The sequence below is a fragment of the Blastocystis hominis genome (genome assembly GCF_000151665.1).
Source record: "Blastocystis hominis, Singapore isolate B (sub-type 7) whole genome shotgun sequence assembly, scaffold_4".
Lineage (NCBI taxonomy): Eukaryota > Bigyra > Opalinata > Blastocystidae > Blastocystis > Blastocystis hominis.
Genome location: NW_013171849.1, coordinates 583,472 through 606,472, shown reverse-complemented (window position 1 = coordinate 606,472; position 23,001 = coordinate 583,472). Strand labels below are relative to the sequence as shown.

At 50.5% G+C, this 23,001-nt stretch overlaps 11 protein-coding genes; 5 read left to right on the top strand and 6 right to left on the bottom strand.

The window, feature by feature from the left end:
* Nucleotides 1-217: 217 nt before the first annotated feature.
* GSBLH_T00003794001 (uncharacterized protein) lies at nt 218-6,046 on the top strand (the record flags this gene model as incomplete). Its single annotated transcript, XM_013042589.1, has 12 exons — nt 218-531; nt 562-730; nt 761-958; nt 988-1,107; nt 1,137-1,556; nt 1,587-1,799; nt 1,831-2,115; nt 2,146-3,175; nt 3,206-4,176; nt 4,218-4,382; nt 4,412-4,907; nt 4,941-6,046. The coding sequence occupies 12 exons, from the start codon at nt 218-220 to the stop codon at nt 6,044-6,046; spliced, it is 5,487 nt and encodes a 1,828-aa protein (XP_012898043.1).
* Nucleotides 6,047-6,166: 120 nt separating this feature from the next.
* GSBLH_T00003793001 (uncharacterized protein) lies at nt 6,167-7,122 on the top strand (the record flags this gene model as incomplete). XM_013042588.1 has 6 exons in its annotated part: nt 6,167-6,248; nt 6,279-6,559; nt 6,593-6,705; nt 6,736-6,875; nt 6,906-7,016; nt 7,046-7,122. The coding sequence occupies exons 1-6, from the start codon at nt 6,206-6,208 to the stop codon at nt 7,120-7,122; spliced, it is 765 nt and encodes a 254-aa protein (XP_012898042.1). The 5' UTR covers nt 6,167-6,205.
* A 420-nt stretch (nt 7,123-7,542) lies between these two features.
* Nucleotides 7,543-8,699, bottom strand: GSBLH_T00003792001 (uncharacterized protein; the record flags this gene model as incomplete). The annotated part of the gene is made up of 2 exons (XM_013042587.1): nt 7,543-8,521; nt 8,554-8,699. The coding sequence occupies 2 exons, from the start codon at nt 8,697-8,699 to the stop codon at nt 7,543-7,545; spliced, it is 1,125 nt and encodes a 374-aa protein (XP_012898041.1).
* Nucleotides 8,700-8,790: 91 nt separating this feature from the next.
* GSBLH_T00003791001 (uncharacterized protein) lies at nt 8,791-9,682 on the bottom strand (the record flags this gene model as incomplete). The annotated part of the gene is made up of 6 exons (XM_013042586.1): nt 8,791-8,897; nt 8,926-9,071; nt 9,100-9,176; nt 9,205-9,315; nt 9,346-9,421; nt 9,456-9,682. The coding sequence occupies 6 exons, from the start codon at nt 9,680-9,682 to the stop codon at nt 8,791-8,793; spliced, it is 744 nt and encodes a 247-aa protein (XP_012898040.1).
* A 2,207-nt stretch (nt 9,683-11,889) lies between these two features.
* Nucleotides 11,890-12,181, bottom strand: GSBLH_T00003790001 (uncharacterized protein). XM_013042585.1 has 2 exons: nt 12,033-12,181; nt 11,890-11,997 (listed from the first exon to the last, which is right to left on the bottom strand). Exons 1-2 carry the CDS (start codon nt 12,106-12,108, stop codon nt 11,903-11,905), a joined length of 171 nt encoding a protein of 56 aa, XP_012898039.1. The 5' UTR covers nt 12,109-12,181; the 3' UTR covers nt 11,890-11,902.
* Nucleotides 12,182-13,164: 983 nt separating this feature from the next.
* On the bottom strand, nt 13,165-14,291 carry GSBLH_T00006711001 (uncharacterized protein; the record flags this gene model as incomplete). The annotated part of the gene is made up of 3 exons (XM_013042584.1): nt 13,165-13,182; nt 13,262-13,594; nt 13,626-14,291. 3 exons carry the CDS (start codon nt 14,289-14,291, stop codon nt 13,165-13,167), a joined length of 1,017 nt encoding a protein of 338 aa, XP_012898038.1.
* A 235-nt stretch (nt 14,292-14,526) lies between these two features.
* Nucleotides 14,527-15,645, bottom strand: GSBLH_T00003789001 (Phospholipid/glycerol acyltransferase; the record flags this gene model as incomplete). XM_013042583.1 has 5 exons in its annotated part: nt 15,505-15,645; nt 15,382-15,473; nt 15,233-15,349; nt 14,981-15,203; nt 14,527-14,949 (listed from the first exon to the last, which is right to left on the bottom strand). Exons 1-5 carry the CDS (start codon nt 15,556-15,558, stop codon nt 14,527-14,529), a joined length of 909 nt encoding a protein of 302 aa, XP_012898037.1. The 5' UTR covers nt 15,559-15,645.
* A 411-nt stretch (nt 15,646-16,056) lies between these two features.
* On the top strand, nt 16,057-16,394 carry GSBLH_T00007156001 (uncharacterized protein; the record flags this gene model as incomplete). Its single annotated transcript, XM_013042582.1, is given in 5 exon segments — nt 16,057-16,062; nt 16,081-16,141; nt 16,177-16,235; nt 16,267-16,333; nt 16,366-16,394. 5 exon segments carry the CDS (start codon nt 16,057-16,059, stop codon nt 16,392-16,394), a joined length of 222 nt encoding a protein of 73 aa, XP_012898036.1.
* Nucleotides 16,395-16,775: 381 nt separating this feature from the next.
* Nucleotides 16,776-17,166, top strand: GSBLH_T00003787001 (Ribosomal protein L35a). XM_013042581.1 has 2 exons: nt 16,776-16,837; nt 16,869-17,166. The coding sequence occupies exons 1-2, from the start codon at nt 16,782-16,784 to the stop codon at nt 17,134-17,136; spliced, it is 324 nt and encodes a 107-aa protein (XP_012898035.1). The 5' UTR covers nt 16,776-16,781; the 3' UTR covers nt 17,137-17,166.
* Nucleotides 17,167-19,289: 2,123 nt separating this feature from the next.
* Nucleotides 19,290-19,718, top strand: GSBLH_T00003786001 (uncharacterized protein; the record flags this gene model as incomplete). The annotated part of the gene is made up of 1 exon (XM_013042580.1): nt 19,290-19,718. One exon carries the CDS (start codon nt 19,290-19,292, stop codon nt 19,716-19,718), a length of 429 nt encoding a protein of 142 aa, XP_012898034.1.
* Nucleotides 19,719-20,510: 792 nt separating this feature from the next.
* Nucleotides 20,511-22,741, bottom strand: GSBLH_T00006710001 (uncharacterized protein; the record flags this gene model as incomplete). Its single annotated transcript, XM_013042579.1, has 9 exons — nt 20,511-20,594; nt 20,619-20,744; nt 20,778-20,802; nt 20,865-21,006; nt 21,070-21,327; nt 21,361-21,687; nt 21,722-21,923; nt 21,954-22,509; nt 22,542-22,741. The coding sequence occupies 9 exons, from the start codon at nt 22,739-22,741 to the stop codon at nt 20,511-20,513; spliced, it is 1,920 nt and encodes a 639-aa protein (XP_012898033.1).
* Nucleotides 22,742-23,001: the final 260 nt, after the last annotated feature.

The following is a 23,001-nucleotide window of genomic DNA, read 5'->3' as shown; positions in this document are numbered from 1 at the left end:
AAGTGGATAATCAAAGTGTTGTAATTACTAAAAAGGAACTGCGTGTTTTGAACATTCTTGCGAATGCTTGTTTTTTTCCACAAATTACGCATGAGCAAATTCCAGTTGGAAGCTTTTTTTCTCTCACTAAATTTTACTGTTTCGACATAGAGTATGCTCGTTTGTTTCTATGACGCTATTGAATGCTAATCGTTGTGAATAGATTTTTCTATTTTAAATGCCTCCGCTGTGTGGAACAGTAGCGCCTTTACGACGTATTCGAAGCATTGACTTTGGAATTCTGTCTCCGGATGAGGTTGTGAAGAATTCTGTGACCACTGGTATTGGTGGAGAAGACAATGGAATTACTCGTGTGGAAATATCTGCAAATGGAAAGCCGGTCAAGGGAGGACTGAATGATCCACGAATGGGAACGATTAGTTCGTCGGGGAAGTGTGAAACCTGTAATCGCTCTTACGAGGATTGTCCTGGCCATTTTGGTCATATCCACCTGAACGCGGAAATATTCCACACCGGTTTTCTCGATATCATGTACCCTTCTTCGAGAACCGTGATGTCTAGCTACCGTGTGCTTACCTGCATCTGCTTCAACTGTGGCAAGTGTCTGGTTCCTCGGGGCGACATTCCGGAGAACGAAACCGACACGGATAATTGCAGGAAGTTATCGCGCGTCTTCAACCGCGTGAAGACGATCAAGGACTGCAGCCGTGAGCACGGAGGCTGCGGCCACGTCAAAGCCAAATATAAAAAGGAAAGGTAGGCCTGGCCGCATCTGCTCTCCCGCAGTCTCAAAATCCTCATCACATACAAAAACGACGACAACCAGGAAGTCTCCGACTACATCTCCCCCTCCTCGGTGAAGGACCTGTTCCGCAAGATCAGTCCGGAGGACTGCCGCTTCATGGGGTTCAACTACCCCGAAATCAAGCCGGAGTACATGATTCTCAGCGAAATCCCGGTAGGTTCTGGCGCCTCCTCTCTACCCAGGTGCCTCCTCTGGCGGTGCGTCCGCCTGTGATGCTGCCGGGCAGCACGACGCCGAGCGAAGACGACATCACCTACGCGCTGTCGAACATCCTCAAGGCCAACAAGGCCATCAGCGGCGACGTGCGTTCCGCCTCCTCTTTTCGATGTAGCGCTTCCGCGGGAAAGGCCGGAACGGGATGGACGACGACCTGGAGATGCTGCAGACGTACTACAGCAACTACTGCGACAACGAGCGCAAGAACGTGCCGCAGGCGATCCAGAAGAACAAGCGTCCGCTGAAGACGTTCCGCCAGCGCATCAAGGGCAAGACGGGCCGCGTGCGCGGGAACCTGATGGGCAAGCGAGTGAATTTCAGCGGGCGGTCGGTGATCACCGCGGACCCGACGATCGACATCGACGAGGTGGGCGTGCCGAAGTCGCTGGCGGCGATCCTGACGTTCCCCGAGCGCGTGACGCGGTACAACATCAAGGAATTGGAGAAACTGGTGAACCAGCGCGACAAGTGGCCGGGCGCGAAGTACATCATCGATCTGGACGGCCGGCGGTATGATTTGCGGTACACGAACGGAGTAGAAGCTCGCGGGAGGAGTGCGAAGTAGATCCCGCAGCTGAAGGAGGGGATGATCGTGGAGCGGCACATCAACAATGGCGATATCGTGCTGTTCAATCGGCAGCCGTCGCTGCACAAGATGTCGATCATGGGCCACCGCGTGCGCGTGCTGAACTACTCGACGTTCCGGTTGAATCTGTCGTGCACCACGCCGTACAACGCCGATTTCGATGGCGATGAGATGAACATCCACGTGCCGCAGGTGCGCAGCGAAGAGAGGAAGTGAGGAGTAGACGGTGCAGGCGCGCGCCGAAGTCACCGAGCTGATGATGGTGCATAAGAATATTATTTCGCCGAAGAGTAACGGGCCGGTGATGGGCATCGTGCAGGACACGCTGCTGGGCTCGCAGAAGTTGACGCAGCGAGACACGTTCGTCGCGAAGGACATGATGATGAACATGGTCATGTGGGTCGACGACTTCGACGGAAACATCCCCATCCCCGCGGTCACCGCGCACAAGGACGGGAAACTGGTCCCTCTGTGGACGGGGAAGCAGATGTACTCGCTGATCCTGCCGGTGCGCGCGGCGTGGAGGGCTGATGCGTAGAAAGATCTGAACATCCAGCGCTTCTCGACGCCGTACGACAAGAACAAGAAGGTTCCGCTGAACATGATGGACTGCGAGGTGCTCATCGAGGAGGGCGAGCTGCTCATGGGCATCATCGATAAGAACTCCATCGGAAACACCAAGAGCGGGGGAATCACGCACGTGCTGATGAATGACCGCGGCCCCGACGCGGCCAAGGCGTTCCTGGGGCTGAACCAGCGCATGGTGAACTACTGGCTGATGAACCGCGGGTTCTCCGTGGGGCTGGGCGACATGGTGCCGACTCCCGAGACCATGAACGAGGTGATGGACCTGATCGCGAAGGCGAAGCGGAAGGTGACGAGTCTGATCCAGCAGGGGCAGCACAAGCAGCTGGAGAAGCAGCCGGGCAAGACGATCGAGCAGTACTTCGAGTGGTCGGTGAACAGCGAGCTGAACACGATGGCGAACCAGACGCAGAAGACCATCATGAAGCATCTCAAGAGCGACAACTCGCTGCAGGCGATGGCCGTGGCCGGCTCGAAGGGCGCGCCGCTGAATCTGCAGCAGATCAGCGGCTGCGTGGGGCAGCAGAACGTGGATGGCAAGCGAATCGCGTACGGATTCATGTATCGAACGCTGCCGCATTTCTGCAAGGACGATTTGGGAGCGGACGCGCACGGCTTCGTCGTGAACTCCTACCTGAAGGGACTGACGCCACAAGAGTTCTATTTCCACGCGATGGGAGGCCGCGAAGGAATCATCGATACGGCGGTGAAGACGTCGAAGACGGGATACATTCAGCGCCGCTTGATCAAGTCGATGGAGGACTTGATGGTGTACTACGACGGCACGGTGCGCAACAGCCGAGGTCAGATCGTGCAGTTCCTGTACGGCGAGGACGGAATGGACTCGCGCTGGATCGAGGACCAGAGCATCCCGACGTTGCACATGAAGCTGCGCGACATGACGCGCGTGTATCGCTGGGACCTGGCGTACAACCGACTGGAGTACTGCGACGCGGTGTCCGATCGGATCTGGATGAGTCACGGTGGGCGAGGTCGAATCGAATGACGCGTAGAGGCGGTGGAGACGATCCGGAAGGACCTGGACAGCCAGCACGAGCTGGACTCCGAGTTCAACCAGCTGCTCGAGGACCGCACGCACCTCCGCAGCATCATCACGGTCACCGACCAGAAGGTGCAGGACGTCCGCGTGTTCCATCTCCCCGTGAACATCAGCCGGCTGATCTGGACCGCGAAGACGCGTTTCCGCGTGGACCCGAACGGCGTCTCCGACCTGTCGCCGTCCTACGTGATCGTGCAGGTCCGCGACATGCTGAAGCGCATCTGCGTGATCAGCAACCGCGTGGGCATGCCCGAGTCGCAGGACAACGCCAAGCTGCTCTTCTCGATCTTCGCGCGCAGCATGCTGGCGAGCAAGCCGCTGATGAAGGAGCACCGGCTCACGATCAAAGCGTTCGACTGGCTCATCGCGGAGATCGAGAACCGCTTCATGAAGGCGCAGGTGGCAGCGGGCGAGGTCTGCGGAATCGTCGCCGCGCAGTCGATCGGCGAGCCCGCGACGCAGATGACGCTGAACACGTTCCACTTCGCCGGTGTGTCCGCGAAGAACGTGACGCTGGGCGTGCCGCGTCTGGAGGAGATCATCAACTGCGTGAAGGAGATCTCGACGCCGACGATGACGCTGAAGCTGCGGAAGGACCTGCGCGGAAGCCGCGAGGACGCGCAGCGCATCCAGAACACGCTGGGCCTGGCGACGCTGGACAAGGTGATCTCGTCGGCGGAGATTTATTACGATCCGGACCCGGTGAACACGGTGGTGAAGCAGGACGCCGTGCTGGTGAAGAACTTCTTCGATACCGAAGATCTGAACCCCGCGATGCTGTCGTCCTGGATGCTGCGCCTGGTGCTGAACCAGCAGATGATCGTGGCGAAGAAGATCTCGCCGCAGGTGATCGCCGAGCAGATCAAGGAGCTCACGGGGCTGAAGATCTCGACGATCGCGTCGAACGACAACGACTCCAACCCGGTGATCCAGATCCGCTACTTCCTGGAGGAGGAGAACACCAGCGTGGAGAAGGTCTCCGGCGACGTGCTGCTCAAGTACACGCTGGACGTGCTGCAGTCGCAGCTGGTGCTCTTCGGCACGCCGGGCATCGACACCGTGTACATCAGCGAGGAGACGATCAACGAGTTCGACGACGAGGACGCGGCCAGCAGCAGCGCGCCGCGCAAGTGGGCGAGCGGGCGGGGCTTGAGCGTAGGGAGTACGTGCTGCAGACGGACGGGTCGAACCTGCGCGGCGCGATGGCGGAGGAGTCGCTGGACTTCACGAAGATCTACACGAACGACATCAACGAGATCTTCGAGGTGCTGGGAATCGAAGCGGCGCGGCGCGCGCTGATGAAGGAGATCCGCATGGTGATCAGCTTCGATGGGTCCTACGTGAACCATCGCCACCTCTCCATGCTGTGCGACGTGATGACGTACAAGGGGTTCTTGATGCCCATCACGCGCAACGGAATCAACCGCATCGACACCTCGCCGCTGCAGAAGGCGTCCTACGAGGAGACCCAGGAGATCTTCATGGAGGCCGCGGTGTTCGGCGAGAAGGACAAGCTGCTCGGCGTGTCGGAGAACGTGATGACGGGGCAGCTGCTGCCGACCGGCACCGGCGTGTTCGACGTGTACCTCGACACCAAGAAGCTCAACGAGGCGGTGGACGTCGCGGTGGAGGGCGACGGGCTCTCGCGCCGCTTTGTGGTAGGCGAGCGGGGCGAGGCTGAGGGATAGCCGGACGACGAGGACAACACGGTGAGCGACTACAGCTCGCCCGTGTTCCCGAACCTCTTCGACACCACCACCGACTCCCCGTTCTTCTCGCCCAGTTCCGGCTTCGCCTCGCCGGGCACGGACTACACCGCGCTCTCCGCGTCGCCGCAGCACTCCATCGGGGCCGCGGGCGTGGCGCCCTCGGACGGGATGGGCTACAGCCCCATGTCGCCCTCCTACATCACCAGTCCCAGCTACTCGCCCAATTCGCCGGCCTACAGTCCCACGTCGCCGGCCTATTCGCCCACATCGCCGGCGTACTCACCGACATCTCCGGCTTATTCGCCGACTTCACCGGCCTATTCGCCTACCTCGCCGGCGTACAGCCCTACCTCGCCCGCTTATTCGCCTACCTCACCGGCCTACTCACCGACGTCGCCGGCCTATTCACCGACTTCGCCCGCCTATTCGCCCACATCGCCGGCGTATTCTCCGACCTCCCCTGCCTATTCGCCCACCTCCCCTGCCTACAGCCCCACCTCCCCGGCGTACAGCCCCACCTCGCCCGCCTACTCGCCCATGTCTCCTGCCTATTCTCCCACATCGCCGGCCTACTCGCCGACCTCACCGGCGTATTCTCCTACCTCCCCTGCCTACTCTCCTACCTCACCGGCCTACTCACCGGCATCGCCCGCCTACTCGCCAGCGTCGCCGGCCTACTCGCCTGCATCCCCTGCTTACTCGCCGGCGTCTCCGGCCTACTCACCCACATCGCCGGCGTACTCACCCACCTCCCCGGCCTACCTCAACTCCAGTGGGTCCGGAGCGATGCAGAGCAGCAAAGACGCGAAGAAGGGCGAAAACACGAAGGAGTAAAACTTGGATTGGCTGGATTGGATTGTTTGTTTGGAAGCAAAACCGCGATTCCCGTTGTACATTTTCAATTTGTTGATGTTTCGAGGAATCGCATCGTTTTTTGGGAGGATGGTTGGACACTCCTCCCACGAGCAGTCGAGCTCGCAGGGTTCTACGGAAGGTTCAAGTGGATTTGTTTGCAAACGATTGATATGCAGAAAACGCTTCTGAAGGGAACGTTCAGACCTCGGAGCCTGCGGCAGAAACAGTAAAGGAAGCTCTACCCGTAAAGCATCGCATTACGATTCCAGATCTTCCAGATATAGATGAACTAATGGATTTTGTCAGCTCTCATACGCTTACGTACGAAACAATTTCGTTTTTTTGAATCTAGCTTTACCGTGCCAAAAAATCAAAGCGATTCGTTTATTATGAGGCCGATTATTCCTTCCGACCGGTCCAAAATGCATTCAAGTAAGTTCTTGTCAAGATGATCTTATCTAGTTTTGGATAAGGGAGAAATATCATCAGGATCGCTTTTCATGCGCTTTACGACAGCTAAAAAGACATTTACAGAGAAAGAGCTAGATTACTTTACGCGTCTTAACTACACGAGCCACAACGGCCTGGGTGTAATCCTAGACAAGCCTGGTTTCCAGGGCGTTGGCACGGCGCGCTACTTTGTTGATGATGATGATCCCACGACTGCGGAGTGGGCAGTGACGGTAATCGACCAATTCCAGAGCCAAGGGATCGGCGTAACGCTCTTCTATGCAATCTGCATGGTAAGCCATGTAATCATCATCATTGATGCCCAGCTCGCCGAAATCAACGGCATCCAACACCTCAAAGCCGTGATCAACCCGGACAACACCGCCGTTCTGAACTGGATGACGCAGTGCCACAGCCGCGAAGTCTACGAAGAGGAATCGTGGAACCGGGCGTTTCATCTAACATTCAGTTTATTTTATGTTATCGACCTCCCGATTCCCGCGGATTTCTTCCGCGCGAAGGAGCTGGGGGAGCGGATTCGGTGCGCGTTGAGCGGGAAAGGAAGCATGGACAACGTGACGACGTTCGCGACGCGCTTGGAGCTGAAGGGTGTGCATTAAGGGTCGGGTTGAGCTGAAGAGTTTTATGACATCGTGGAGGCGAAGGATAGCGATACGGAGGATTTTACGGTCACGTGCAGCAGTTATGACTCGGACTCGCGATCGAGAAAGTTCACGTCGAATAATCATCGTAGGGAAGGGAAGGACGGTGAAGGGTAGTGCTGTGCGATATGATGGACGAGATTTCGATTTCGTCGTGGTCCGATTCGATGGACGACTTTGAATTCGATTTGTAGATTGGCTTTTTGGTGTATGTGTTGTTTTTTGTTTGTTTGAATGAATGAATGAATGAATGAATGAATGAAGAGATGAATGAATGGGTGAAGAGATGGGTGGAGGCGTGGAGGATGAAAGAAAATGCGGATATGAATCATTCTTTTACTCTGATTGTTTCTCACATGAATGAAGATCGATAAAAATACATAAAGGGATCGATAATGTAGTGGAAAGACAGACAGATTGTTTGAAGGGCTTTGAATAGATACAAAACAGGTAAAATCAATTCTCCATATCTAATAGATCGTCTTACTACACTCCGTTATCCATTCAAAAATGAATCTTCCTTCTCTCTGTCTTTTTCTTCTTATCACCATCCCGTTTACAACTCCTCTCTCCTTCCTTCCTTCCATTATTACTCAAACAAACACTCAAAACCCTTAGAAAAGCGTGGAAATCGCATCGCGCTGCTCCTTCGTGATCGTCTTCGGCATCTCCACCGTGATCGTAATGTACAAATCTCCCTTCTGCGAGGGGAAATTGTGCACCGGCATTCCCTCTCCCTCGATCTTCAGCACCTCCCCAGGCTTCGTCACGCGCTCCTTGCCGAACTTCACCGTGTGTCCGTCCAAATGCGTGACGCTGTTCGTCCAGCCCAGCAGCGCGTCTTTCAGCGAGATCTTGAAGTTCATCTTCAGATCGTTCCCATCGCGGGTGAACAAGCGGTGTTTGCGTTGCTGCAACACCACGATGATGTGTCCAGGATCCAAATCCGGGTGCTGGTTGCCCTCGTACTCAAACACGATCTGTTCGCCATCCTTCATACCACGCTCGATATCCACGCTGATTTGATGCGGCTTCGTCATGAGCTTCCGCCCGTGGCAAACGTGGCACATTTTATCGAAGATCTTACCCTTGCCGCCACATTTCGAGCAGGGCTGCTGAACTTGCTGCACAAAGCCGGGAGCCAGCTGGATTCGCTGCAGAACGACACCCGAACCCTTGCAAGCGGGACAGGTGTGGACATGATCAGGATCATCCGCTCCGGTTCCATGGCAGTGTTCGCAGAGCTCTTCACGGTTGATATTGAACAGCTTTTCAGCTCCGTTGTAAAGCTCTTCCAGGGTTACGGGAACTGTGGCCTGCATGTCCTGGTTTCGCTTTTTACCACCAGCATTACCAAAACCGAAGATATCAAAGGGATTAAAGCCATGCTGGTTGCCTTGCTGTTCTCTCTCCTGAAGACCCTCTTCTCCTTTGCTATCGTATGTACGTCGCTTATTCTCGTCAGAAAGAGCATCGTAAGCGGCCTGAATATCTGCATAAGCGACTTTGCACTCCTCGGTTTTGCACTTATCAGGATGATTCTTCAGACTCAACTTTCTATATGCTTTTTTAATTTCGGAACTAGAGGCCTTTCTACACCATTCAAGCAACAATCACAAAGTTACCTATCAACGCCCAATATTTTGTAAAAATCCCTGCCTGCATAGCAGACACTTAAAAGAACAATCGAAATGAGTACTAGGCAATTTTTCATCATTTCAAAACAATAATGGCAAACGGGGATGAAACGCCAATTTCTAGAAAACGGCATTTACGCAGCATTCGCACATCTACACTGCATTTCCTCTCTGCTCAGAACATTCGAGGGTTTGTGGAAACAAACAAGCACGTAATGAACATAATCAATAAGTGGTATTGTCATATTCTTCGATGGCGTCGATCGCCGAAGGCGTTCGAAAATAAGGTGACTGCCTCTTCGAGACAGACTCGTTCATCTCACTCCAGCACACTACATTTCACACAGCAATCGCGTCTACGCTTCGTCTGTCCATTCACAACGTTCTCTCGATCAATCCCTAATCGCACTCGCTTCGGCTTTCGATTGATCTGCACTTCCGGCTCCCTTTTCTCGGCCTCAGCTTCGACTTCCTTCAGCAACGTCGAGTTGCTCACTTCCAGCAATCTACATCCCATCTCCTCTCTGTGCGTACCGCTGAATATTCCGCACTACCGAATCGGGCAGCCACGGATTCGGCAGCTGCAAGTCACAGAGCTCGCAGGGGTTGATCTGCTGAGCATGTCCATCCGATGTGTACCATGGAGTCTAAGAAACACGCAGCGAACGGATTGATGAACGGAAAGGCTGCGTACCACGCTTGGCGCGGCGTCTCCTCCTCGGTGAGGAAGTCTCTGCTGTAGAAAAGGGGCTATGAAAGGAGAGAGAGAAGGCCGAGAACCTTCCAGTCGGTTTGGAGGAGCGGCGAGCGGTCGAGAAAGCGGCGAATAGTGAGCGGAAGACGCGCAGCGTGGTGGCTGGGAGGGATGAGAGAGAGAGAAGGGAGAGTACTAGAAGGAAAGAGTGATGTGTGCTGGAAAGAAGAGAATGGCAGCGCGGAGATATTGAAAGGAATCGGTGAGGGAATCGATCTGTGTGTGCTCCACGTGGATGAGAAGAAGAATGCGCGTGTAGCGCTGGATGGCGATGGCGAGCGTGTCGATGGTGTGTTTGAGGGAGGCGGCGTCGATCTCCGATTCTTCCAGCAAGAGAATGGCGGATGTGATGTCGGTGACCATCGAAACGCCTTGCAGATCGCGGAAAATAAAGGAAAGGTTTTGCGAGTGGAGAGCTCTGCGAGGAAGCGAAGGAGAGAGATGAAGGTACTGCAAGAGAGAATGCTGCTGCACGAGGCGATCGTCGACGAGAATCCGAGTCGCTGTAGGGAGAGAAGGGTCTGGTGGAGGAGAAGTGGATTGTGTGGGTTGAGAAGGATGAGAAGAGAAAAAAGAAGAAGAAGAAGGATGAGTGTGTGGGGAAGAAGATGGTGGAGGAGGATGAAAAGAGGATTGGAGGATGGATTGGAGGGCGGACTCGAGGGAATTGAAGAAAGAGAGAATGAATTCGGGGAGGATTTGGAGATAGGATTCGTTTTGTGTCATTTCGTGGAGATAGGAAAGCATGCATTGGATGGAGTCGCGATCCGATTCGATCCCGTGATGAAGCGTGCAGAGAGCGTGTAGAGACACCGCGGATTGGAGAGAGCTCTGGAGAGGCGACAGAACGGAGGACGTCTGGGTGATGGAGATCGACGAGGCCGCGACGTTGATTTGTTCTTGGAGGAAATCGACCAACTCGCTAGGATTCAATGGCGAGATGGAGAGAAAAATACGCGATGCGTTCTGGAGAGAGCGAGGAAAGCGTGAGGGAAGAGGGAAGAAGCGAATCGCTTTGAAGCTGCGACAGAATCGGACTCGCCAACTCGATTAATTGAGCGTGGATTTCTTGCAAGAGAGAAGAAAATTGGTCCGTCGCCATTAAATCCTCGCTTGGACTGCGTTTTGTTTCGGTTGCTTCCGTCATTGCCTTGCTCTCCGTCATCGAAGGTTCGCTTGGCTCGACTTGGCTTTCGATTGAATGGGTCGGTTGGCCGCTTGTTTCAACGTCGAAGTCGATCGTCTCCACAGAATTCTCTTCGATTTCGATCGGCAGATCCGGGATTTCTCGTCTCGCCACATCGATCGGATCGAAAAGAAGCGCAGGACTGAACGAAACGTCCTCAGAAACCTGGTAGTGTGTGATCTCTGCGTTGTCTCTCTTGATCTGCTCCATCGCGCTGCCTCCGAACAAAATCGGCAAGCGAACCTACGTCGAATCGCTTCGTCACGCCTACAACCATCGCCAGCAGAGGGAGATTGGCGAGATTCTCTGCGCAGAGATCGAAGAGAACGTGAGCTGATTGCGAAGCGCAGCGCGCCTCGAAGCCTCGCTGCGGTCTCTGTGGATGATGCGAAGGGCTGGGTGCTACGATAGGAAGAGGAATGAGCGTGTGTGTGTTCAGCTGGGCGGTGTAGTGAGACAATTCCTGCCTGGCTCGCTCGAGTTCAGGCGATGAAATCGATGGGAGGGCGGCGGAGAGAGGCAGCGCGGAGGCCGCGAGAGGATGGAAGGGAATGGAGTGGGATGGGGAGTGAAAGAGGAGGATTTGTTGGAAGGGAGAAGGGGAGGAGGGGGGTGGAGGAGGGGTTGGAAGTGGAGAAAGAGGGGAAATGGAGTAGGAAAGAGAGGTTTGGATTGCGAGGGAGGGAAGAGAGGGGAGAGGGAGGGGAGAAGGAAGAGGAAGAGGAGAAGGAGAGGAGGGAGGAAGAGAGAACGGGCGGAAGAGAAGCAGATTGGAGAGAGAGATCGGAGGAATGGACTCGGGAGAGAATAGAAAGGCAAGCGGTCCATATTCAGGAGTGTTGCTGGACTGAATGATGTTGTAACAGATAAGAGAAGGGTCTGCATATTGAGGTAATAAAGAAAATGGAGGGAGAGGAGGGAGTGAAACAGATTGAGGGTAAGGAAGGAGAGGCTTCTCTTCTCTCTTGGTTCGGTAGGACAGGTCCACTGAGATAATTTTGGGAACTTGAATTGGAACGAAAATTGCGTTGTTTGATCCTTCATGCACTTTTTGTTTGCAGGATAATTCAAAATGAATGCTGTAGTGTCGTGTGTTCTCTAGCAGTAAGAAGCAAAATGATAGCTACTGTTTTCCTGAATAGGCAGTGGTTTGGGCATTCCTCCAGAAATCAATAGCTGTTTGTGGATTCTTTCTGTTCCTCCACTATATTTTGTAAACAGACGAGAAACATCCGAAATAGGGAGATATAGCTTACATATTTTCAAATCCTCTTCCCTCTCCTTGTTACAGGCAATTTCAAAATAATCAATACAGCGGAATCGCACTTGCATATTTAATATATCCAAAACGTGTTACACATTTCCCTCCAAAACAAACAATCTTCAAAAACGCAAAATTAGAAATCTAGCAAGCTATCCGATGAGAGAGCTTCCTCTGCATCATCTATTAGGTCATGTTCTTTCTCTCTGACTTCCAACACCGGTTTTCCATCTGATATGAGTTAGGATGATTCTATTAAAACCTACCATTGGAAATGTATCCATAAACAAAGCCTTTAGACGATTCCTCGACACTACTAATCGTTTTTCGGGCTTGTGGCATTCCTTTATATGCGATGGTTTTCGGAAGACCACGTCTCTTTTCAGCAGCAACGATTACTCGATCTTTATCTTCATCGTCCACTGCTTCAAATACAAAACTTTGCTCCTAGATGAAATCGGCACAGCACTCGTACCAAAATTGAAGTGTTTGGACTTTTTGGTTGTGTTCGCGAAATCGAAGGAGTTTTGATATTGAACGCTGCTGACCAATCGTCATTGATTCTCTTTCCTTCAAACTCCGCACTTTCTTTCTGTTCCGAGTCCTTTTCGTCGATGGTTTTGTACAGGTCTCTCACCTGCTGCCGTCGTTTCAACGATCCCTTCTTTGCCAGCTTCTACCGTTCACAATCCATTCTGACGCTACTGTGGATATCAAATCACTCATAGAATACGAAGCAGAAGAAGAAATAGGCTCTACGTTTCAAGAATTCAAATAAATAATACTTGGAAGAGGGATTTTGTATTGCCTACGCGCCAATTTGCACTCTGCTGCATCGTGGGAAGGAAGATACTCACTAACTCTTTTCCAAAAGGTAGAACTTCTAGGAGAAATAGTAACCAAAGAAATTGCTTTTCTGAGAAGATCAATCTCTTCCTGAGTCCACTATATTTGATAGAGAAAAAGAAACTGAAACGTGTAATTCCTTGGGTGGGACTTTAGGAACCGTGGAAGTGCTTTTTCGAGAGTTTTGTGACTTGGGTTTTGATACAGTTTTCGATTTTGTTTTGGTTGTGGGTTTTATAATAGTATTATTATTATTTTTATCAATTTGGATATTGAGTATATTTGTTTGAAGTTTCGATTTTGATTTTGATTTAGGTTTAGGTTTCAATGATTGATTTGTTGACTTTGACTTTGACTTTGACTTTGACTTTGGTTTTAATTCTATCATTGAATCATCTACATCTTCATCTTCATCTTCACTCTCATCAATTTCATTATCATCATCAATTTCCTCTTCTTCATCCTCTTCTTCATCCTCCACTTCAATCTTTACTTGCTGCTCTCGCTTTGCAGAGTACCCATCCACCATTTCCACATGACTATTGGGTCCAATTACAACTTCCGATCGTCCTAGCCTTTCATTATAAATCATATACGAATTCTCCCAAAAGGGAAGGGGAGGTTGATGATGGCGAGAAGATCGCCGTACAGGCACATTCAATTCCTCATCAATACACACTTTCTCAACAGGTTTATCCAAAACCACCATTCGAGGAGGGCGAAACTCCGTCCCTTTTCTCTTTTTTGTCTGTCGTTTTGGCTTTGATACATCTCGATCCAATGGTTCCTTTTCTTCCACCTTGCTTTCAGTCTCTTTCGGAGGGTCTTGAAACTTCATCGAAGACTCTACTGGGATTGAGGAAAGAGCGACATGATGCTTCAGAATCACATCTCTCCAGTTTTCTGGAATTCCATTTCGAAACGAATTGATCACTTCTTCATTGAATCCATTTTCACGGGTTTTTACTTCACTCATCGCTCCCTACTCGTTTTGATTTACAGTCAATACCTACTATCAGGCAATAAATCGAACCTGAAGCCGTTACGAAGTGTGTTGCATCCAGCAAATGGTCTACTGTCGAACAGCGCCATACTGTATTGTCTAGCGTGTTTGAGCCCTCGATGATTAAACTCACACCCCCAGTAACATTCACTCCAGCATTTCGAATGTACCATTCACGGAGACAATGCTTTTTGTGAAAATTAGAGGACTTGAGAGCTTGTCCTCGGCACTGACGACATTTCCACGTTTCTATTTTACCCATCTTCATCCCAATACAACGAAGATGATACGAGCGACCACAACCACCGGTACATTTGATTAGATCCTCAGTTCCATGACAAAAGTAACAGAAAGGAGGTTTTACGTCTTGAGTTAACGGAATGACGACCTTCTGCATCGAATCTTCGTCCATCGAGTCATCAAGAACCAACTCTCCTTTCCTTCCAATAGTAATATCACTCTCTTCATCTGTAGAATCCGAATATTTCGAGTCCCATCTATCTAAAAAACAACGATACCAACAGTACAGTGAATTATCGGAATTTAGTGAAACGACAGAGTTCTCCTCGTTATTCTTCGCATCGAAATCACTGTATCGCCTCTCCTGCTTCTTGATTGGTGAAACAAGTGATTCCAACACCTTTTCCTTTTCGGAATTCGTAAACGAATCACTCATTCCGCGGCTTGAATTCAGAACCCAGAATACTCCCACTCAATTCAAAAATGTCCAACTTGCTTTTCCAACAAACACCCCAAACTAAACAACAGAAGCAATCAACCTCGAAATCAGCAGCTTCTTCGCCAGCGAGAACGTTCCATAATGAATCATCCCTGCCCCGATCACAAGCGGCGCCCATCCTATCGAATCCGCCAGCTTTCTCTTCCAGTCCCACACCTCCACTTCCTACACCTCACTCGCTCCTTCCTCCGCCCACCAGGTTGTTATTCCAGTCCTCCGTGAAGGTCTGATGCTCGATGAAGTAGTCCATCTGCGCTTCCTTCTCCACCCAGCTCGCATCCAGCCACTTCTCCACGCGTTTCACCACCTCCTCCAGCGGCGTATCCGGCTCCGCCAGCTCGGAGACAGGCACCACACGGACGTGAAGGTGGCACACGATGCGCTTACGCAGCAGCGCGCCGTAGAGCGTGCTCAGCATCGTCGGGAAATCGAGGTCGCGCGAGCGGTGATAGTGGTTATCGCAGATTTCGCCGCGGTAGCCGTCGAACTGCATCATCGTATCGTAGATGTAGAACTCCTCGCCGCTCCGCTTGGTCTCATCGGCGAGGTTCTTGACGAGATAAGCGAGCCCGGTCGAGCGAGGCAGCAGCAAATGCTTTGAATGAACGAAGGGGAAACGGAGGTACCTCCAGGCAAGGACGATCCACCTTCTTCGCGTACCGCTGCGAGCGCTCGTAGGTTTCCTGGGTCAGAGTGGTCCCTTCCGGGCAGAGCAGAACGGAAATGGGGCTGGCAGCGGAGATGAAGTTCTCGATGAACACGTCCAGGTTGTGGCGGTCCTTTTCCCAGTTCCGGTCCAGGAAGCACATGTTGACATCGCGGATCGCGTAGCCGATCACGGGAATGGAGCTAGGATGGCACTTCATTCGCTTGAATACCTCAAAGAACCCTTCATGATGGCGGAAAAGCATCCCTCTTTGCCAAAGGCTTGGTAGATATACTGGGCATACAGCCAGTCCATTTCGGTTTGATGATTTTGTAAGTAAATGGATTTCCTATGTCTCAGAATCAAATCCAAAGGGAATACCTGTTCTTTGTTGCTCTTATCTTATCCATATCTCCACTCAATCTGAGTTCAAAGTCACAACACAAGAAGCGCAGCATTCTCAAAAACAAACCCTGTAATTAAATCGTATACACACTCACCTACAACCAGGTAAGTCTTCCATGCACGGATTTTGTTGGAGCCGAAAATCGGACGCATTGCGCCCAGGATAAAGAACCACACGATGCAAAATGCAGCTAGACCGATAGCAAAAAGCAAAAATAGTAATATTAGAAACAGTTCAATCTACATTCAGAGCAGAATAAAAAAAATACACTAAACACCATCTAAACTAGCAGTGTAGGAGAGAAAAATAAGATAATTTAGCTTATTACGTAATAAGGATCAATATCAACTCAATCGAAACTCAGATAAAAACCCGATCATTTTCGCTTTTCGATAAATGGGGTCTGACTTGCTTTAAATTTCAAGTTTCACACAATCTGAGTATTCAAATAGTAAAATGTACGATATTTGTGGGGGTAACAAATAAGCAAGTATAATTAGGGACTATTATTGAGTACCCAGGGGTTGGCTATTCTGATCGTAATTTTGCCTAGAGCTTAAAGATTGTTATTTCAAACTAGACTATTGAAATGGTAAGTTGAGGAATAGTGATATTACGTTTTGTGCGTTATGAAATTGAATAAAAGAGAAATGGGAGTTGCTGACACCTTGTAGCCCAAGCAAATTAAGGATGTTCGTGACTTCATCGCCGTTGCTAGAAGAAAGGACGCGAGACGTATTTTGCTCGTGATTTGTTTGCTAATCGTGTAGAGATCAAGATTAAGAAGGGAACCGCTGGAGAAACCAAGTTCAAGGTGCGATGCAGCAAGGTATGATTTGTTTTGCGTTATGATGTTGTAGTACCTTTACACCTTGATTGTGAAGGAGCAGGCTAAGGCTGATAAGCTGCGTAAGACCCTTCCTCCTGGTAGGTTGTTTGTGAGACCCTTCATGACATAGGTATCACTGTTATCAACATTGATAACTAAAGGAAGACTGCATTACTTTGAAATACAATCGAGTGCCCTGTTTGTTTGTTAGACAATCTTTTTCCTCAATCGGTTTTTCTCGTTCACATGGGGTGTGTCTGTTGTCAGTGAAGTGCTATTGGAGCATATATATACATATTTGCGTGAAAACGATATTTCTTATTCGTATGTGGGGATAAACAAATTAACCTAAAAACACTGGTACAAATTGTGCACCCCCTGGGTCTTATCATATTTGGTGAACATCAGATTCTTGATCATCGCATAGAATAAGTGTACGTATTGATTTTAGAATGTGTTTGGAGCAAATGGGGTGGTGCTGGAGTCATTTGCATGTTTGTTTTCGATTCTTTTTGAATGTGCGTGCTAACGGCACTTTAGATCACGATGCCTAAGCATTCCAATAAGCTGTACGTTAAGGGAGTTTTCTTGGGATACAGAAGGTGAGTGATTCTTTCATTTGGTTTAGTTTAGATCTAAGGTGCTCCAGAACACTCACCAGGCTCTGGTTAAGATCAATGGAGTGAACACCACTGCGGACTCTAAGTTCTACTTTGGAAAGCGTGTTGCTTACGTCTACTCGGCGAACTCTGCCAATGGCAAACACATGAGAACGATCTGGGGAAAGGTCGCGACCTGCCACGGAACGAACGGAGTGGTCCGCTGCATCTTCAACCACAATCTTCCTCCCACTGCCATTGGAAAGAGCGTCCATGTTATGCTCTATCCTAGCCGTGTGTAATTTGAGGTCATTGGATATTGATCAAGATAAGTTGTGTTTGTTGAAAACATGCAAGCTAAAAACTATGGTAGACAATCCAAATGCATCGGCAGATCGATTCGCGCATGTCGTTGCAGTTCACTTCCTTCTCTTGTTTCACTGGCAATCGTGCCTCGATCCGTTTTCGAGCCAGTTTCGAGCAGCTCGTCTTTAAAATCACCTTCAACGCCACTTTTCCTCCGCCTACAAATCGCACTGTGATCGCTGCCACGAGTAAGCGATTTCTTCGAAGGAGAATCGAGTAGCTCTGGTTGGACTGCAGCGTGAAAACCAGTCCCATGTCCTCTTCGAGCAGTCTCATTTCCTTCTTTAGCGTCGCTTCTTCTTCTTCTTCTTCTTCCTCCTTTTCCTTCTCTTTCAACGTTGACCGTTCTTCAGCTACCGGCTTCTCCTTTTGCAATTCTCTCGCAAAGCTCTGCTCCGCTTCTTTCCAGCCTTGCTCCGCTTCTTTCCACGCCGATCCCAGTTCGTTTTGCTGCCGTTTCACCTCTCGAATCTGCTTGAACAGCGCGCAGAGCTGCTGCACTTCGCTCTTCGTATCGAGAATCTGCTGGCAGCGCCGCACAAACTGCAGCGAAGCTTTCTCCCGAAAGAAATCGATCGACGCAAGGCGCGATCGAATGTTGAGCCTCCGCTCCTCGTCTATAGAGGGGGTATCATGGATAGGAGTTTCATTCATGGGGGTTTCATTCATGGGGGTTTCATTCATGGGTTGTTTTTCTGGTTTGTTTTCGGTGTTTTCGGTTTGTTTTTTGTCGATGATGCCTTCTAGCGAGTCCTCCACTTTCTCTACCGACTCTTGGCCATTTTCGTTCCAATCGCCCAGCGACGATTCCTCCATCTGAATGGAGTTCTCCTGGATGTCGGAGGGCAGCGAATCGACCGACGGCAGTCGGTTCACCGCGGTTTTTCCGGAATTGTCGGGCGTGTCGTAATCGATGGACTCTGCCTGCGGCGTGGAATCGTCCAAAATCGACCGAAACGACTTGGGCAAAAAATAAGCGTCTAAATTAAGCGAGTTCTCCAATGGACTCGGATTCTCCTTTTCCTCCTCTTCTTTCTTCTCTTCTTCTTTCTCTTCTTCTTCTTCTTCTTCTTCTGGCTCTTCTTTGTCTTGAAATAAAGGTCGAGCAGGCATCGAGTTTATCACGCGCACCTCCTCCACCGCGCTCTGCCCATACTTCTGCGAGCTTTTCACGCTGTGAATCACCTGCTTCGTTCCCGACCTCGCCACCAGCGGCGAGAACCGCGGTTTCTCCTCCGGCTGCGCCACGAGCAGCTGCGACAGCCGCCTCAAATCCTCGGTGATGGTGTCGTCCATCGCCGCGACCGCCGCCGTGGAGGGCTGGCCGCTCATTCGCTCTAACAGCGCGTCGGTGTGCTGCGCGACGGCGTTCTGGTCGAGCGCGGCCATACTCAGCACTTCCCGCGCCACTGACTGCAGATCCGCGGTTATCGACTCGCGTGCGGACGGGAGGGACGCCGTGGAGGGCCGAGAAACCTCCTCGCGGAGCTGCGCGGCGTACTGCTGGAGATCGATGGTGGACTCGGACTCGTTCATGGGCTCAATAGAAGGCATTGGAGCGGTCGAATCGGCGGCAGGGATCGGGTTTTGCTTGAGCAAATCGAGCAGAGGTTGAGACGAGAGGACGTCCGTCTCCGTGAGCGAAGCGCGCTGCGACACGCGCTGCGACACGCTGGATCGACGGTCGTACCGGTCCAGCTCGTGGATCAGCATCGCTTTCATCTCGCCCAAGCCCAGCGTGGCGCGGCGCGAATCCACCGCCGACCCTTCCGAATCCGATCCCGAAATGTCCATATTCGAGGTCTCCAGCGCCGAGCGCGACGACTGCGACGACTGCAGAAGCCCCTGCAGAACCGCGGTTTCCTCCGCGTCCATGTGGCTCGTCGACAAATCCACCGCGCTCGTCGAAACCGGGGAAACCGGGGAAACCGGGGAAACCGGGGAAACCGGGGAAACCGGGGAACCTACAGGGGCTCGAGTCGTGTTTGGTTGTATTGGGGAAACTGGGGAAACTGGGGAAATTGGAGAAACTGGGGTGGTTTGAGGGGGAATTGTGGCTGTTGAGGGAGATACCGTGGAAACGGTGGAAATGGTGGAAATAGTGGAAACTCTTGTAGTTAATGGAGAAATCGTAGCAGTGGAAGGAGAAACCGATTCTCTGATTGGAGAAACCGTAGAAACGGTAGTAGTAAAAGGAGAAACCGACTCTTTCATCGGAGAAACCGACTCCTTTATCGGAGAAACCGACTCTTTCATCGGAGAAACCGACTCTTTCATCGGAGAAACCGACTCCTTCATCGGGGAAATGGTTTCTCGAATGGATTCCCGGGCTGCGGGGGACATTCCGAGCATGGCTTTGAGCTCGTTCATGTCGGCGGTCTTTCGATGCGGCCCGCTCACCGGAGACAGCAGCAGCAGCGAGCTGTCGGAGAGAGAGCCCGTCGACGCGACCGACGACATTCGCGACGAGCGGCGCACGCGCGGAGGCGACGGCTCCGAATCGAACTGGGCCAAATAGCTCGTGTTGCGGGAGGTTTCGGGGCCTTCGGGGCTGTCCGGATAGTCGTGCTCGGTGAAGGCGGAGTGTTTGGTGGAGAGATTGGCGTCGATCTGGTGGGTGAAGAGAGGAAAGAACGAGTGCATGTTGCTTCAAGGGAGATATGGAGTTGGCGGGGTCGGAGGAAGCAAAGTCGATCGTAGCTCGACTTCCAAAGCGAATACGCTTTTCAGATGTGTTTTGGTGCTCTTGGAGACAGGGAGACAAGGGACGAGCTTTCTGAGGAGTTTTCATCGGAGATGGTGGCTGAACCTCCGATTCTGACTCCAAATCCATTGATGAACCGCTGCTTCCATCTGCTATGATTTGCTATTTGTTGGAAACAAACGACATGTCTACATCGAGTGCTCCAATGGGAACCGTCTTCCCTCCGAGATCTTCGTCTTCGCAAATCGAAATTCCTTCAGCTTTTAGTAGGCTATTTATGTTGTGTGATGTTTCGTCGTCATTATCAATGGAACACCGGTTTTCTATATGTGTCTTCTTGGATTCTATAGAATTAGCGAAAAATACAGAGTCAGAACCACTTTCAATAGTCTCGCCGGTTTTTGGAAGTGTTTCTACAGTATCAAATATATAAAAACAAGAGCTCACCAGAATCGATAGGATAGTCTCGTTTTGTAGAATCCTCTAGAATGTGAGAAATTACACTCGATTCATACCCATATTCTGTACAAAACCCTATATAGAATACACACCCAATAGAAAAAAGAGGGTGTTTTAAAAATGAAAAGCTTTTGAACAAACATTCATCTAATTGATGGCATACATTATCACCTTCCCCGACACAGAGTAGTTTTGACTCGTCTTGGCGCAAATCCCGATCGATTCGTATTTCTATGACTCACTCAATTCCCCGACTCTGACAGCTCCAGGCTTTATCAATATCTCTCTGTCGGAACGAAGGACATATCGACCTTGCGAGGATGACTCAATCTTTAACCCCCAAAGTGTTGTAATCTGGCAGTTTTTGGTATAGAGCGTTAACTATTTCTCAGAGAGTCATTTAACAAGAATAACCTCAAACTCTTCCGTGGCTTTGTTGCTACCATTTGTTATACTCAACGTTTTACAGAAGCCTCCATCCCAGGACCAATCGTCACTTACCGCATACCGTCCTTCCCATTGATTGCCAGGAGATACAGTTCCGATGGTGGATGAGTCCGGTTCCTCTCCAGGATAGTAATCAGGACACTGTTCACAGGTTTTAAAGTTTCTCTAGAGTGATGAGTGGTAGAAGTGATTGAATCTACAGTGGAGTAATAGCATTGATTGATCTGCTTTCCAGAGCAAAGGTCATCCTCAGGTCTACGTTTAATCGATTCTTGAATGATATACGTTTCTGTCGCTGTGACACATGGATAGTCCGATGCTTTCATGCTATTGATATCGACTGGATTCTGATAGTAGCGCACAATTTCCGACACAGAGGCGAAAATGACGTTGGACTTGGATGCCATATACTGCAGCACCGTTTCTAGTGCCCTCATTCGATCCTCCACGCTCTGCAAGAGCCATGAAGCTGTAAGTCCGATAAGGTACGGTGCTCGATCACTTTCATAGTGCAAATCTGCGTTTCAACTCGGACTAAATGACTTCCTACCAAAGTTCTTTTGGAGCAAATCAATGATTTCCTCAGGAGATCCTTCAGGGTCTTGAATCGTGATCGTCGTGAAATCATCATTGACCAATGTGGGCAATGGGAATTCCCACAAACCAGAGTGGGGAGTGGTAATGGATGGAGCTTTCCACGATTGCTCAATCGCTCCGTAATCCAGCGTGTAGGGGTGGTAAAATGCTTTCGAAGTCGTATCGACAGGAATACTACTATCGTAGAGGAATCCTCGCTCTTTCAAAACTTCAGCCATGTCATTGTTGTACTTCAGGTCAGGAGCTCGGAAGCCAACGATCTTCTCTTCAGGAATACCCGCTAAAGATTAGACAATGCGAATAGTGATAATAACAATATTTGGAAATGTAGCTGCGAGCCTTGACGATCTCCTTTTCCCACGTCTTTTTTTGCGTACTCGTATCCGTTCTGTGCGAGATCGAATGAAGAGCCACTTCATGCCCTTCAAGATAGAGTTGCTTGGTGTATTGATATTGATTATCGTTCGTTTGTGTGAAAAAGGTCATTTTCGGTCGGCAGTTGAAATGGTCCCGAGCCTAGTTGACATTCAACGCACCAAGAAATACGGCAGTAGAGCGAGCCACCTCCATCATATGACTGAAGGTTGTGGGCGTTTGCGCATCATCCCAAGTGATTGCCACAAACTGAGGGATCTTGGAGGTGTCCTGGATGGTAGGATGTCGAGTTTGAGCACACTGGCAGTCCGGCAGTTTGCAAGAAGGAGAGCAGGAGTATGGACGACACAAACCACAGTCGAGAGGGCAAGACTGGCAGTCCTCTCCAGAATTGCAAGTTCCATCTCCACAGTAATTCTTGTCAATGGAACTATCGGGTTTCATAATAGGAGCCACACGAGGAGGGGTATCTGTAGTCTGTGAGGAGAGCTGAATCGACTTTGGCTCGATCTTCAAGGGTAGTGCGGTGGAATAGAGCAGTTTTTTGTATGCATCACTCACAGACACATACAATAAATAGACTCCTGGAGAAAGGGTCCAGTAGTTGTGAATATCTTGATGAAGCGCACTCGTAACATCTATGCAATCCGTTGAGACGGGAGTGAATGTGCGAGTATATGTCTGAGCTTCCTTATAATCGCTCTCGATAAGAAACTGGATAGAATATCTAAATAGATTATGCAAGAGAGAAGCAATTACGAGGTATAAGCGACGGGAGGACAGAATCGTGCAGTAAAAACAACCTTTTCTTGCTGAGAGCTCATTGTATACGTTTTCAATTCAACTGCAGAGAGCAGGATCGCCTTGCTTTTATCTTGAGGAGGATGGATTGACACCCCATCAATGAGAAGCGAGTTTGCAATAGCCAGGATAAGAACGAGCAGAGAGAGAACAACCATCGGAATAATGAGTTCCACAAGGCGAAGCGAAGTGACTTTCGTTTCTCGAAACCACCCGCAAGTCCTCGAAGCAGATGTGAGTCAGTCAATCAATCAATCAATCAATCCATCCATCAATTTATCAAACACCTTTCAAACAAACACGTTGAAAACCATAAGTTACAAGATCATCCACGCATAGAAACGTGTGCTACACCTCATCCCCGCGCCTCTCTCCTACCCATAGTATGAGTACTCCTCGACAGCCCCTTCTGCAGCTG